The 15275-nt window shown below is 46.0% G+C and overlaps 1 protein-coding gene across 1 annotated transcript; it reads left to right on the top strand.

The window, feature by feature from the left end:
• Positions 1–4485: 4485 nt before the first annotated feature.
• LOC123078791 (type IV inositol polyphosphate 5-phosphatase 3) lies at positions 4486–11478 on the top strand. Its single transcript, XM_044501399.1, has 10 exons — positions 4486–4825; positions 4955–5069; positions 5880–5951; positions 6412–6502; positions 6713–6817; positions 7008–7827; positions 8207–8385; positions 10314–10422; positions 10511–10653; positions 10890–11478. The coding sequence occupies exons 1-10, from the start codon at positions 4667–4669 to the stop codon at positions 11116–11118; spliced, it is 2022 nt and encodes a 673-aa protein (XP_044357334.1). The 5' UTR covers positions 4486–4666; the 3' UTR covers positions 11119–11478.
• The last annotated feature ends 3797 nt before the right edge of the window (positions 11479–15275 follow it).

Below are 15275 nucleotides of genomic sequence, written 5' to 3'. Positions count from 1 at the left end.
ATGATACTAGCCTCTTCAAAGTGCTCTTTGGGCCCTGGGAGATCAATCTCTTTCTGGCATGACTGTTGGCTCCCAATCGGACGCCTAAGCTTTGCTCTGCCTACTTTGTACACTTTTGCAAGAGACAAGGACTGTTCCGTGGCCTCTCAATGCCCTCAAGGATCTTGGCACCTCCAGCTTCACCCCAACCTGTCAGCCACTGCCAACAACGATCTCCAGCTCCTTCTCTCCCTCCTGGCTTCTGCCATGACATCGTCTCAGCGTCCAGACACCAGGCTTTCTGCCATCAATAACAAGACCATCACTGCAGCTCACGCCTATGAGCTACTCACCTTCAGAGGAATGACTTGCGCATATAGTTCATGGGTTTGGGACCGAATCATTCCCCTAAAGCACCGTGTCTTCTTATGGCTGCTGTTCTGGGGTCGCTTGAATACTCGGGATAACATGATGAAGAAACATTGGTCCTCGATTGTGTCAAACCAGGATTGTGATATCTGCCCTGCTCCAGAATCTGCATCGCACCTGGTTTTGCGTTGCTATCCGGCCTCAGTGATCTGGAATGTGTTCGGCCTGACTGATCTTGCCTACAGTTCTCTGGACCTCATCAGTTTTATCGAGCAAGCTGAACAACGCTGGCCAACCACAAGCAAGTTTCACCTTCTCTTTGCTGCCACCGCTGTCACAACTTGGCACGCCCGAAACGACCGAGTGTTCAATTCTAAGAGATGGTCTCCGGCTTATATAAAACAGTACGTGTCACAGTTGCTTCATCTCTGGAAAAACAGGAGCCGTGAGCAGAATGACAACGATGGTATGGACGCGTGGACACACCACTTAACCTAGCTTAAGCTGGTTTCAGCTTTAAGCTCTTTCAGTCGGATAGATGTTTATCTCTTCCTCCCCCCCCCCCCCCCTTCTTTTATTTGTCTCTCTACAAACTGGCGGCTTATTGCCAGGGCACCTTGGTGCTAAAGATAAGCTTCATGTAATCGACCCCACCGGTCCTCAGGCTTCTTGCCTGTTTTGAAATATATAAGGTAGACCTTACTACCTTTCATTTCAAAAAAAAAAAAGTTGGCCGAAACAAGCCTCTTGGTGGAGACAATGCCAAGGAGTGATTACTTCCAGGCCCAAAAACATTCCCAGCGCAAAAAAAAGCTTGATTAATTTATTTATCGAGTCATGATTCACTTTACCTTGTTTTAATTGATGCAATTCTATCCGTGTGTGTTATTTTTATCGTTAGTTGATTTTTCTTTTAGAGGCGTTCATTGCCTGGATTGGCAACTGAATCTCGGCCGCTTCCGGGTCTGGACATGTCCGTAAATGAATGTGGGGATGGATACTCTGTACTGTATCTGTATGGTCGGCTGGAATTGTTTGCGCACCGGCGTGTACGTGTCGAAATGGTGGCCAGAGACCGTGCGTTCCCCTGCCGGCTGGAAGGCTCCATTGGACAGGCACCGGCGGCCGGCCCAGCGCGCCGTGTCCACTCGCCCAGGTCACGCGTCGCCGTCCAACGCCAGCCAAAAGATGGATAATTTGGAGACACGGAGCAGTAGGAAAGACAGGGAAGGCATGTGCTGCCCCTGCCCTCGAAGGAAGAAGGAAAAGATCGAGACATACATGCGTGCATGTGATTGCCCCCTCTGAACTTTCCACGCTTCGAAAATCAATATATTGGCGAGCAGCGACGAACTCCTCATCTCACCACGTATGGGTGTCTCATCTCTGTCGATAGGCTGAGTGAGATGAGAAATTTTGCACGGTCGGTGAATGAAGAAAAGAAGAGCGCTCATATACGCCCTCGTATATATTTTGGCTCCGCGTTAAGTACAACCTTTTCTTTTTCTTCTAAGATGGCGTTAAGTACAACTCTTGGTCCCCCGCAAAAAAAAAAAAAAGAAGTACAACTCTTGGTCAGCATCAATCGGGCGGGCAGCGAAGCCTACTACTAGAAAACAAGAGCTAGATTTTCAGAGGGAGGGAGTGCATTCACACAGTGCGACATGTCAGGTTCCCAATAATGCAGCCAGCTTTCATGTGCAAAGCATTATGAGGACTATGCATGATCAGTGCGCGCATACTGAGAACCGGCGCGCTTTTGGTTGCATAAAACCGCACCCTAACATTTTAATAGAAGGTGCCTAGTACAACAGAGAACATGGTTTGTCCCCTCCCTTCCTTCCTTCCAGATGAGAGAAAAAAAAAGGTGGCATGATGGTTTATTCCTCCAGTCACCAGATTTAATTGGATTCTATTGCCTCCGACCTGCCAAGTGTATGCTTCACTAGATTGTCAAAAAAAAAGTGTATGATTCACTAGAAAGTAGGTAGTATATGCGTTTTATAATAAGTGATCTTAATATTATATGACAGAAAAACTAATATGCTCCTCGGACCATATACACAACAAAATGGAACTGCTAATAATAATAGTAGCATGATGGCTCATGACAGCCGTGTTCTGCGCTCGAACCGAACGGGTACTACTGAACCAGTGCCAGCTACCCCCTCTTGCACAACTATTCTGTTCTGTGAGCAGATCACAGAACAGAGCATTTGCTAAACTTCACACAGTTCAATCAACGGTTGTTTATGGACGACGGCGACATTTGCTTGGTCGCTGACGCTTGCAGAACACAATGCTAACGAGATTTTAAAAACGTAGAAACATCACAGCGTGATGCACCACGTCATAAAGTTTCTTCGTACTTGCAATGAACTTTGCACAAGTGGAGTATCGTGTTTGGGAAAGTAGTCAAGATCGATCACCGTCTAGACCTAATACCAAACAAAAAGGGTCAGGGATAACATTTTCAAGACCTGAATCATTGCCTACCTTAGAATTTAGAAAATATTTCGAGATAGCTGCCTTCGTATAAAATAAAAAACTACTATGTCAATCGTACGTGGCTGTTGGAAGAATACAAGTACTGCTACTCATTGTTAGCCTTGGATACACCTACACCTGCAACCACCCAGTGGTTACGTGGCAAATAAACTGGCAGTACTATACTAAGCTAAGCTAACAACTCATTGGTGTACACGACAGCTGAGTGAGTCCATTATGGCGATGGACGAGTTCTAGTTCGGGTCAATTTCGGTTCCTTATCTGTTGTTGGTTGGCCGCCTTGTTGCCTACTGTCGAGGGCAACGATGATTACCGGATGGTGATTTGTTTGTGCTCAAGGGACCATGCACAAAACACTTTTCACATCATTATTACTACTGCTAGGCAAAGTAATAATAAGATATGGATCACAAGTTGCGCGTGGCGCGGTATAAAATTTTCGCAGGCCCCAGCGCCGAGTAGACTTGCCAAACCCGCACGTAAAGTGGCGGATCGGTCGATGGAGCTCTCAAGAAATCTTTTGCTTTGAGCATAGCACTTACTGTATGAGTGTATGTCAAATAGAAAAAGTCAAAAAAGGAGACAAACCTCGCCTGCCGCCACTGAGACACCGGTTTGTAGTACGTGCTATGGTGCGACTGCGAGACGTAGTACACACATAGGTCGCTGGATCCATCCAAGAACAGACGTGTCAAAGCAAGCGGCAACAGTAAAACAAAACAAAAATCAAATCAGACCGGCCGGGCTCGATGTCAAAGCACAGGAAGAAGAGCCAGCGGACATGCGCGCAAACTGTTGGCGTGCAGTGCAGGTTTGGAAAAACGTCGCTCTCGGTCGATGAAACTCTCGAGGACGTTCCGTCAAGTTGCAGCCGGAGGAGTCATCGACGATCGTTACAACAACACATGCCTCGTACGTCCACGAGCACGAGCACAGGCCGGACCGAGGGGTAGAATCCTTTTCAAAAAAGATCGAAGCAGCAAGGATAGCTAGTCGGCGAGCGAGGATGGACGGATTAAATGGAACGGGATCAAAGACTGTGGCGCCCTAATGACTAGAAGAGCGACGGGGCGCGGTGGGAGCTAGTACAGGGTTTTCGCGTGGAGAGAAAAAGGTGGTGTGGATGGATGGATGGATTGTGGAGGGAGGAAAGCTACAGTTTGGCGTAGCCAGCAAGCAGGCAGGTTCCTTTGTCTACCCAGCCAGGAGTAGTAGGATTCGCTCGCTCATTCCCTGAACGGGATAAGGAGGAGGGCCTTGCAATTGCGAGGTGGGTGGACGTAGCTATAGCCGAGCCGAGCCTAGATGAGGTCGGCAGAAAGAACGCTAGTACTAGGCGATAGGGCACCTTTTCCCACTGACCCGGCGGGCCCCGGCCAACAGCGGAGCTACCCCAGCCTAGCACGGACCGAGACCGGACGCCGCCGCGCGTGCGACCTCTCTGACTCTGAGCGAGTGTGAGTCCAACCCCGACCCACCGGGCTGGCTAGATCTCATCTAATACTCCTACTAGAGTGACTGACAGACTAACTGATGAAGTGGTTCGGTTCCGGCCCAACGCCAGCCAGCTCGAGCCAAGCCAAAGCCAGGCGCATAAATCCGACCCGCCATTCGCTCGCTCGCTCGCTAGCATCAGTCTGTCCCCTGTTACTCAAGAGGAAAGGCGAGGGAACGCGCAGCGCAGCACAAGAGGTTTCCACTGACTAGTAGTACGGCCGTGGTTCTAACTAGCTAGTTGTTCCGCTGTTGCGTGGCGTCGCGTTCTTAAGGAAGGCAAGGCCAAAGCAAGGGACCGCCGGGGCGCGCGCGAATGGCGGCCAGGCACTCGTACCCGCCCACGCGGGCCACGCGGAGCGCGCCGGCGCCTCGGCCGCCATTGTCCCGCCTCGGGGAGTCGGAGGCGGCGGCGGCGGCGGCCCATCCCGGCGCCGACCCGGAGGCGCGACGCAAGGCCAAGAAGCAGAACCAGGTGCGCACGCTCTCCCTCGTTCGTTTTGTTGGACTGTGGATCATCGGTCGGGCGGTTTGAGGTTATTATTCAATTCCTTTTTTCTGACTGTAACGTACTATTTGATCCGGCTTGGCTTGGATTCCGCAGCTGTGGCCCAAGACGGTGCTGCGCAAGTGGCTCAACATCCGGTCGCCGGACTCCGACTACAGCGCCGACGAGGGCGACACCGCCGACGAGGCCGACAGCGACTCCGAGTACGAAGGTGCACGATCCCCTCCCCTCCCCTTCCGCCCCCTCCGCCAGGAACCGCCTAGCTGCCCTCCGCCATCAAGTTATCATTCATGTGGCCTGGCCCCATCCCCAAATTAACAAATCGAAATTCTTTCGACGTCAAATTCAGTGAATCGGCCAATGCATCCGGGCTGGATTCATCCCAGTCCAGACTCCACACTGTTGGTTGCTCTTTCTGCTCCTGATCGTTAATTTTTCCTCCCCCGCCCATTTCTTTCTGCCAAAAAGGAGTTGTATGTGGGGGCAGGTTGATTCTTTTCAACCACCACCTGATCCATTTAGTTCGGCGATACGGCTCTTGTCTTTCAGGCCAAAAAAAAAATACTAGTGGGAGGGCGGTGGATTTCGAGGAATTGCCAAATGTCCCTTCCTTCTGTTTTGTCCATTCTGGTGTTGGCTTCGTAACTCCTAAGCCAATTCCCGGTCTCGGTATATTCCTTCGCTTTCTTGGAATACACTAAAATAAACGGATCCTCCATTATCTTAGAGTTAAAAACTAAAAATGAAGTTTGAGCAGATTCAATAGTTTTCCTACTGAAGTTCAAATGATAAAAGAAAAGGAATAAGCAAGGAAATCAAGCTCTAATTGTATTGCGACAACATAGTTGCAACGCGTGGCAGGTTGTGGAAAGCAAAACACTTTTAAAAGAGGATGCATGCAAATTCTGTTGTCCATGCCTCTTTGGTCGCTTTCTTTTCTCGACTTCAGGTTTGCATATTGATATGGTCAACCAGAGTCTAATAGTTTGCTTTTTTTTCTTTTCTAATTACGTTGGTGCAGAGATGTGCGCATGGGAACGCCAGCGATATGATCGGGACCGGAGAATGCGCGGATTGGGTGCCCAGACTACTGGTAATTCGACGCTTTTCGTAAATTATTATCATGTTGTCTGCCAGCATATGTCATACGAGTAGTTTTCAAATGAACTATTTGAACTACAGAAGATGATTGTTGCACTGTTGGTTCTACCAAAGAAATATGCACATGAAAATTAGGCTCGAATCAAATAGATGACCATAATGATTCATGGCTGCAAACTTAATCGCTCTCGAATCTTCTTCCGTTTGTGACTGTTTCCCATTGAGTCGTTGTCTTAGTATTTCCATAGTGTACATTTTGAATTTGCTTTGTTACGGACTCAGTGCGAATTGAAGTACTAGTGCTGGCAAACAATACTGCAGACATATACCCGTATACTCTTTCACCAATTTTTGACTAACCTATCTCTGGACCTCCTCTGGCACACCGTCTTGTTCTCAAAAAGCCGCGCTTAGCTTTTCTTATGTGGTGACACAACTTATCAATACTGCAGATAGCCAAATGGAGGGTGTTCCATACGGTCTTCATAGAAGGCGCAAGTCAGAGACTCTTCGTGCTCAGTATATCGATGTCAAGGAACTGAGGCATGGATCTATGCTCCTTAATTTTTCGCATTTTCTATACCTCAATTTTTAACTGTTTATTTTTCTTATATGTTATAATATAAGTTAAATAACTGCTCATTTTTCGTTCAGATATCTGTCTTGCCTTGCACCAAGACTTGAAAGCAGTAACATCTACTATGTTTGTTCTGTTACTGTCATTTCTTATAGTCTGTTGGGTTTAATATTCAGGGTCTGCGTAGGAACATGGAATGTTGCAGGCAAACTTCCACCTCAAGATTTGGATATTCAAGAATGGTTGGATATGAAGGAGCCGGCTGACATATATGTTATTGGGTAACTTGTTGAACCTCCCGTTATTTTTCTGAGAACTGAACCTCCCATGTTACTGAATACAAAGAATATCAAACCATGAGCTATCACTTTAACTCCAAATGATATGCGCTCCTATGAGTTTGATCACCTGGTCTTAATTTTTTTAATGTAATAACATTAGCACTTTTATGTGTTTCTTTTTATATTTCAGATTTCAAGAAGTTGTTCCGTTAAATGCCGGGAATATATTTGGCGCGGAAGACAGCCGTCCTGCTTCCATGTGGGAACATATCATTCGTGAAACACTGAACAAGATTAGTCCAGATAAACCAAAATATAAAAGTCACAGTGATCCTCCATCTCCATCAAGGTTCAAGCCATCTGATGACGCTCTTGCAATGGAAGACGAACTTAATAGCGAGTCTGACAGCGAAAGTGGTGGGGAAGTGCACCCATGGAACGAACAAGATTTAGTTGTTGTTGATGATGATGATAGTCATAGCAACAGACTTGAACACTCCACTTCTGCTCCTGACGAATCTATTATACAGGCTGATAACTTCAGCAGGTTGCCTTCAATGAAGACTTTCAATAGATCCCATAACATAGTAAGTTTTAAAGATTACACCTCTCTTTTGGAAGAGCCGATCAACCAAAAGATGTTAACCAAAACACTCAGTCACTCGGAAAGGCTTGGAATGATTTGGCCAGAACAACCATTGGATATGTTGGCTCAGTGTCTTCCAGACAGCACACCACCATTTGCTTCCGGGAAGGCACTAAAAACATATTTGTCTTTCAAATCAGTTAATGAAGATTCATGTGCTTTTCCAGAGGATAGTGCACTTCATGGTTTAAACATTGAAAGTGTGGTAGCTAAAGGAAAAAGACCATACTTTGTAAGGATAATAAGCAAGCAGATGGTCGGAGTATTTCTCACAATATGGGTACGAAGGAGCCTGCGAAAGCGCATTCAGAACGTGAAAGTATCAACTGTAGGTGTAGGTGCTATGGGATACATTGGTAATAAGGTAAGTTTCTGTGGATCACATCACTCTCACTTATGTTGCTGCATAAACTGAGTTCCAAAATGCATGTACGTATGACATTCATTTAGAATTCGTTAGACATTAGGACAGTTTTATTCCTTAACTTATTCATATATGTTTTTACCACCTACCCAAATACTGCGAGGAAAGGAGTGCATTCCTTTTTACACCGAATGAATTTCATCTTGACCAGCTATCATATCATTTGTATTTACCTTCATCAGTATGTCTTGGTATAGGCCGGGGGTGATCCTTTCTTCTAATTGTTTTTAAAAGTATGTCTTGGTTTTGATTATGAGGTGCTCCCTGTAAAAAAAAAGAAGTGCTGTGCTAATTTTTCTTACTTCAATATATGCTCCAGGGATCAATAGCAGTAAGTATGTCGATATATCAGACACACTTTTGCTTTCTTTGTTGTCACCTGACCTCTGGAGAAAAGGATGGAGATGAACAAAAAAGGAATGCAGATGTGCAAGAGATCCATCGAAGGACAGTATTTAATTCCAGAGTGAGCACGCCTAAGACAATATATGACCACGAGTAAGTTAAAGATATTTTTTCTTTAAAAAATTATATGCTACCCTCCAACTTCTTGAAGTTCCCCATGTGACCTAAACTGGTTGTCATCATGGTGAGCTCTTGGATGATTTATTACATGCAGATCACGATGTTCTTTTAGATATGCTATATAGACGTACACCGTGTGGATATAGGTTTGGCAAAAAAAACGAAATATAGACTCCAGTTTATACAAGGGATTGGTAATTTGATTGCTGAAGCACGCTCATAACCAATTTGAGTGCACCAAATTAGTTGGTTGGAGTGGATGTACATTCCCACAACATCGGTTCAAGTCCTCACATAGGCGAATTTGGGCTCCTATTTATGCTTAAGGGTCTCCCTTACAGTTCTCCTTCCAAAAACATTTGGGCGTGCCAAGCGAAAGTCCCAATCTGAGCTCGCCATGAACAGTAAAATCCGAAAAAATTGAGAACAGATTCAAAAACTTCTGATTTTTTTTGGAGCAAACACTGACGAATGTTTTGAGTGCTTGCAAATTTTCATCTCAAAATGACATTCATGGAAGTCATGGCAAAAAACACTTGCCACGACTTCCACGAATGTCATTACATGATGAAACTTCGCAAGCAAATAAAACTTTTGTTAATGTTTTCCACAAGAAAAATTCAGAACTTTTTTAATTTATTTTGGATTTTTTTTGTATTTTACTGTTCACTCGGGCGGGTAGATGGAATAACCGAGCCAGAACAGAAAAAAAGTAGAACAGGTAGAGAGTGGTTTTTGTGCACCCACGCACGTTGCACCCCTGGTGCACCCACAATCAAAAACTTAGCAAAACATTTTTAAAAAATCTGAAACTTTGTGGATGTGATTATGACCAAATGTTTTAGGTGCTTGCAAATTTTGGTGGCAAAATAACATCCGAGGAAATCTGTATAAAAAAACAAAGTTTGTGCTGAAAACATGTGAACAGTCACGTGGGTGCAGAGCAACATCTGTATTTCGTTTTGTATGGAGATCATTTGATGTTTTTGGTGACCAAACTTTGCAAGCTTCTAAAACATTTGCTCATAATCACATCCACCAAGTTTCAGAATTTTTTTTTTCTATTTTTTCGAATTTACTATTCACTGTGTGGGTGCACCGAAGGTGGGTGCAGCCACTACTTTCACCTTATTAAAGGAAGCTATACTCCACGTCCGTGTGCCAAGCTTTCATGGCCTCTCACCTGAATCATGCGGCTTCAAACACTATAACGAAGGTTGTCAGAATCACTATTTTAAATCGGGCCAAACCCTATGGTATGATTGCAAATCATAGGAAAATAACCAATAGAATCGTAAAATCATACTCTGCTAACTACGATCGTAGAACCATTCCAGTCAATGTGGATAGCAAGTCATGGAATCGCTTGACAGAATCATGAATCTGACAACCTTGACTATGTCAGTCAAATAAATAAATTATAACCATAAAATTCACAGAATACATAATACAAGAACACCATCCAAGTCATTGTAACCTCGGTGTTTACCATGGAGCAATCTAGTAAAACACTGATATTGTTAAGTGGAGTAGTTAATCCGCAATTTGTGTTGCAAATTTAAGAAGATATATTATGAGAGTTAGTGTGCACTTGCTGCCGAATTTGCTAGGGTCCAACGAAAAATAAGAGTCAGTAGATTGAAAGTAGATGGATGGTGGAGAACGTTTGGTTCCAGCAAACTAGTGCTTTTTATATTGCTATAGACTTAAATATGTCGAGGCGAAAGGAGCAAATCATGAAGTCATATCAGTGTCATAGGAAATCATATGTTTGCACTTCACGCACGCCGAAAATTTTACCTTTACCTGTAGGAAATTCTAGTTTAATGTTGTTAAGCGCTGCATGAGTTTGCCTTGCTACATAAAACTTTATAGATATCTAATATTTTGTATTGTTTCAGAAGGATATTCTGGCTAGGGGATCTCAATTATAGGATCAACTTATCATACGAAAAAACACATGAATTTATCTCCAACCACGACTGGAATGGGTTGTTTGAGAAAGACCAGGTAAACTTTGGTACTCCCTCCGACCCATATTAATTGTCGCAGCTCTAGTACAACTTTGTCCAGCTCACTTTTTTTTCCTGTATGATAGCTAAGAGTAGAACTGAGGAAAGGACGTTTATTTGATGGGTGGAGCGAAGGAGTTATCAGCTTTCCTCCAACATACAAGTACCGGTTTAACTCGAAGAAGTACACAAGTGATGAGCCAAAATCTGGAAGAAGGACGCCTTCATGGTATGCAATCTGATCACCACACATGAACTACTGCCACTAGAACATATTAACTTCACCTGCATAAGTTGGTTGTGAAAACAACCGCAAAAAAATTAAAAAAATAAGTTGGCTGTGAAAGAACAGTTCTTGTTTCTTTTACATGATTCACTACACTCTCCATGAAGATGTCAGAGATAATAAACCTCAAAGCTTTTATGACGTGTGCTTACAGAAATTTTTCTCCACTACCTCTGTAGGTGCGACCGAATTCTTTCGTATGGCAAGGCAATGAGGCTATTGTCGTACGAGACGGTTGATACGAGGCTATCCGATCACCGCCCCGTTAAAGCCGTGTACACGGTTGATATAGAGGTTTTCAGCCCCAAAAAGTTGCAGAGAGCTCTCACCTTCACCGACGCGGAGGTCGAGGACCGGCTGTCCTCTGAGGACGAGCACATCGGAATCTACAGCCTTGGGCTGTCGTAAGTCCAGGGTTAATATTTGGGCCATTTTCTGTAGTGAGGTTGAGCCAAGTCACACCGACAGTGCCGCTTAACCCTGTCCAGCCATGTCCTCTTGGCTATCTGCTGAGACCAGCAGCAGATCAGCTGTGGTTGCTTGGTCACGTAGTACGTCGCTTCCATGCTCTGACCATATTTTGAAACCAGGGCATGCTATGTATGCATCTCGTTGTTTGTTTCCCGCCGTTTGCCTGTTGTGTGCAGCTTCCTGAAATGATAATGCCATCTGTAATGATCTGATCTACTCCAGTTGTAATTATTAAGAGTTGAACACTGTAAATTTTGAGGCAGGCCGGTTGTGCAGTTCAAGTTCCAAGTTCTCCTATATGCCCGGTTTTATCTCAACCAGAAATTGTACCCACTCCGTCCCATAATATCAGACGTTATTACATCCAATATACGGAGGGAATATTTCAGTTCCAGGAAGCGTATAGAGGCAAGGCAAGTGTCGTTCGAGATAGACCGTCTAAATCAGGGGGTAGATGGTCTAATACGAGCGAGCGAGCGAGCCCGAGTGGAAGGAACCCCAATGGCACTAGGCTATCTACTCCAGGAAAAGAGGCAAGACCCCCACGCCAAAGCCCAAAGGCGAGATCGCATGCCGACGGCCGATCGCACTCGCACGGCTGGCCAAGGTGGAGGTCAGTGAGGGTTTCAGCGCACAACGCACTTGCCCGATCGCACTTGCACCGTCGCACGGGAGTTTTTAGGTGGCATCTGCCGCCGGATGGTGGGTTTGTTCTCCTGAAAAAGGAAGGTCACGCTGTAGGCGGATGGTCCATATGATCGCCAATCGGTGTCGTCGGAAAAAGGTGTATCTACAGTCTCCAGTAGAATGGGTGGAATTTAGGATCACGCGTAGCCGACAGAGTATATTACTCCTACAAAATACGGAGTACTACTCTCTCCGATCCAAATTAAGTGTCACAGCTTAAACTTAGTTCAAAACGGTGACACTTATTTTGGATCCGAGGGAGTAGTATAAAATGCAATTTGGGGCTCCCGATGATCCCTCGACGAGTCCCGAACCGTGAGGTTTCGGCAGCCAAAAATAACATCCTTAGATCACCCTTCTCAGAAGAGGAGGTGGGAACTGATGTGTTTCAAATGCAGCACAACAAAACACTCTGTCCAAATGACTTCTCCGTGGAATTCTACAAAATTTCTAGGAGATCATCAAATTAGATCTCATAACGGTGTTTAAATTTCTACATGCCGGCCAGTTTGACCTATCCAGCCTAAACTACAGCGAAATTGTTTTCTTGGCCAAAATTATGGAGGTTGAACGAATCCAGCAGTATAGGCGATCTGCCTCTTTGATGTTAGCTTCGAAATTTTCACTACAATAGCTACTAATAGACTCAATGTGGTAGCCGGTCCAGCCCTCTCAAATGACCTTCATGAAAGGAAGAAACAACCTCTATAGAATATTTATCCTTCATGTGACGTTCACGAAATGCACCGAAAAAACCTACAAGTTATGGTTGTCCTACAATGAATCTAAATCTTGAATTCACCAAAAGCCTATAAAGGTCATTCTAAGAGTGATGAGGAGATCCCTACTACTGTTACACCCATAGTCCGTGTGACTACACCGGCTCAAGTTCCAAGTATTTTCGTTTCAAGGAACGTTTCCAAGTGCTTATGAGAAGATGTTGCCTAAGTCATATATATTTTTATTATCCAGGAATGAAGGACCTAATATGGACAAGTGAGACACACATTGGAGTATGATCAAACATGGAGATGGTAGCGGGCATACAAGGAGCAAAGACGGAGCATCAAGTGGTGATTTCGGGACTTTGAAGCCACCATAATGACACGCGAGGGACATTGACAAAATATAGAAGATAACACTTTATAATTTCGTCCGCACTCATCTATAAGTGCCTCACCACCTCGGTTTTGGCAGGCCCATGTATTTTCGGAGTAAAAATTTACGTGCAGCTTTGAGAGAGGGGGCTGACTTAAGGTTTGATTCGACCCCCTCCTTAAGCCCAACATCATTTTTGAAGCAGTTGCATCACACAACCTCTGGATTTGACACTCTTTCTTTGGCATGTCACGGTCTCACAGTGACATCAACGTGCCACAACGATCTTCATTGTTTGTAAGGTTGTGCGAGGGCGATGTACCGGCTTGCAACTACATGATCAATGGCATGACTACTGTTGGAAATATGCCCTAGAGGCAATAATAAATTGGTTATTATTATATTTCCTCGTTCATGATAATCGTTTATTATCCATGCTAGAATTGTATTGATAGGAAACTCAGATGCATGTGTGGATACATAGACAACACCATGTCCCTAGTAAGCCTCTAGTTGACTAGCTCGTTGATCAATAGATGGTTACGGTTTCCTGACCATGGACATTGGATGTCGTTGATAACGGGATCACATCATTAGGAGAATGATGTGATGGACAAGACCCAATCCTAAGCCTAGCACAAGATCGTATAGTTCGTTTGCTCAGAGCTTTTCTAATGTCAAGTATCATTTCCTTAGACCATGAGTGTAACGCCCGGATAATTAGGCTACAGTGATCCCACGCTAATGATGCCACATCACCTCGGTTACTGTTACTAATCTCTCGTTAGTTCGAAACCGGTTCGAATTCAAATTCAAAATCAAGCAAACAATAAAAGTTTTCAAATATTAAAACTAAAATGTTCGGGGGATTCAAATAAATCATGGATAATTATGATGGAGAAAACCACACTTATATAAAATCTTTAAATACTCTAAAATGAATAAAACAGTAGTCAAAACAATTATTGAAATGCCTTTTATAATTAATAAAATGTTAAACTATTCTAGTTAGGTGTTAAACTTTTTATCGCAGTGGGTTTAGTGGTAGTACTAATTTAGGGATCATTTTGTACTTTACAAAACTAAAATAAAATGAGGAACAAAATAAAACAGAAAAGAAATAAGATATAAAAAAAAGGAAACTAAAATCCAAAAAAAAGACAAAAGGCCCCCCTGGCCAACTGGGCCAACGGCCCAGCCGGCCAGCCCACTGGCCCAACCGGCCCCTCACCCCTGCTTAACCCCCGACCCCAAACCCTAACCTATCCCCATCTCCCCCAGATCCCCCACGACCCCCACTCTCTCCCTCCCCACTCGCTTGGATCGGGGAGGAGCCCGATCCCGTGCCTCCGCCGCAGGCGCCCCTCCCCGGCCCGGCCCCAGCCGCGCCGCCCGAAGCCACCGCCCGCCTCTCCGACTCCTCCCGCACGCCCTGTCCCCCCCCCCCCCCCGCGCGCGACTTGACGCCGTCGCCCATCGCCCCTGACGCCGCCTGGAGGACCACATCGCCGGGGCCCCACCCGCTCGTCGTCGCCGTGCACCACCACCGCCGCCGTCCTCTCCGTCACCGAACCGCCGCCGTACTCGTCGCGCTCGACGCCTCGTCCGCCGTCGCCCGAAGGCGTCCCCATCGACGGACGACCCCGCCGCCGCTGCTCGTCAACGCTACCTCGACGCCGCCGCCCGGTGCCGCCTCGGGTCGCCTGCCCCTACGCCGACGCGACCTCGCCACGACGTCGCCGACCGCCTCCCCGGCCCCACCCGAGCCCACTGCCGCTCCCCTACGCTCCGCTGTGAGCGCCGCCCGTTTCCCCCTTCTCCCTTCTCCCCGTCGTCGTCCGGCGCGCCCTGGCCGCGCCCGGCTCGCCCCTCTGTCGTCCGCGTCTCGCGTCGCCGTTGCTCGCACCGCGAGCACGCCTCGCCGCCGGCGTCAGCCTCCGCATGGCCTTGCCCCCCCTCCTACGGCTGCCCCCACGACGCTTGGCCCTACAGCCGTTCCTGCCGGCTGCCGGCGCCCCGACGCACCTCGCCTCGCCTCGCACCGGGGCGGGTTCGGCCTCCGCCCGGGGCAGCGCCCGTTAGCCGTGCCCGCTCCAGTGGCCTTTGTGCCACTGGCAGCTGGGGCCCCTCCCCTAAAAAAAAGGAAATGTAAAAATATATATTAATAAGAATAATTAATTAATTAGTTAAACACTTAATTAACTTAAGTAATCTTGTTTAATTAAATTAATTAATTAGATAGCCTAGCTAATTAGCTAATTAACCTAATGTGACAATGACATGTGGGTCCACTTTAACCCTATTGACCA

This window comes from Triticum aestivum, chromosome 3D (assembly GCF_018294505.1).
Source record: "Triticum aestivum cultivar Chinese Spring chromosome 3D, IWGSC CS RefSeq v2.1, whole genome shotgun sequence".
Taxonomy (NCBI): Eukaryota; Viridiplantae; Streptophyta; class Magnoliopsida; order Poales; family Poaceae; genus Triticum; species Triticum aestivum.
This window is presented reverse-complemented; position numbering and strand designations above follow the sequence as displayed.

Bases quoted from the DNA above. Each gene is read 5' to 3' on its own strand.
- LOC123078791 (XM_044501399.1), top strand. From the start codon at position 4,667: ATGGCGGCCAGGCACTCGTACCCGCCCACGCGGGCCACGCGGAGCGCG. The intron at 5,070-5,879 runs GTGCACGATCCC...ACGTTGGTGCAG, and splicing joins CAGCGACTCCGAGTACGAAG to AGATGTGCGCATGGGAACGC. The intron at 6,818-7,007 runs GTAACTTGTTGA...TTTATATTTCAG, and splicing joins GCTGACATATATGTTATTGG to ATTTCAAGAAGTTGTTCCGT.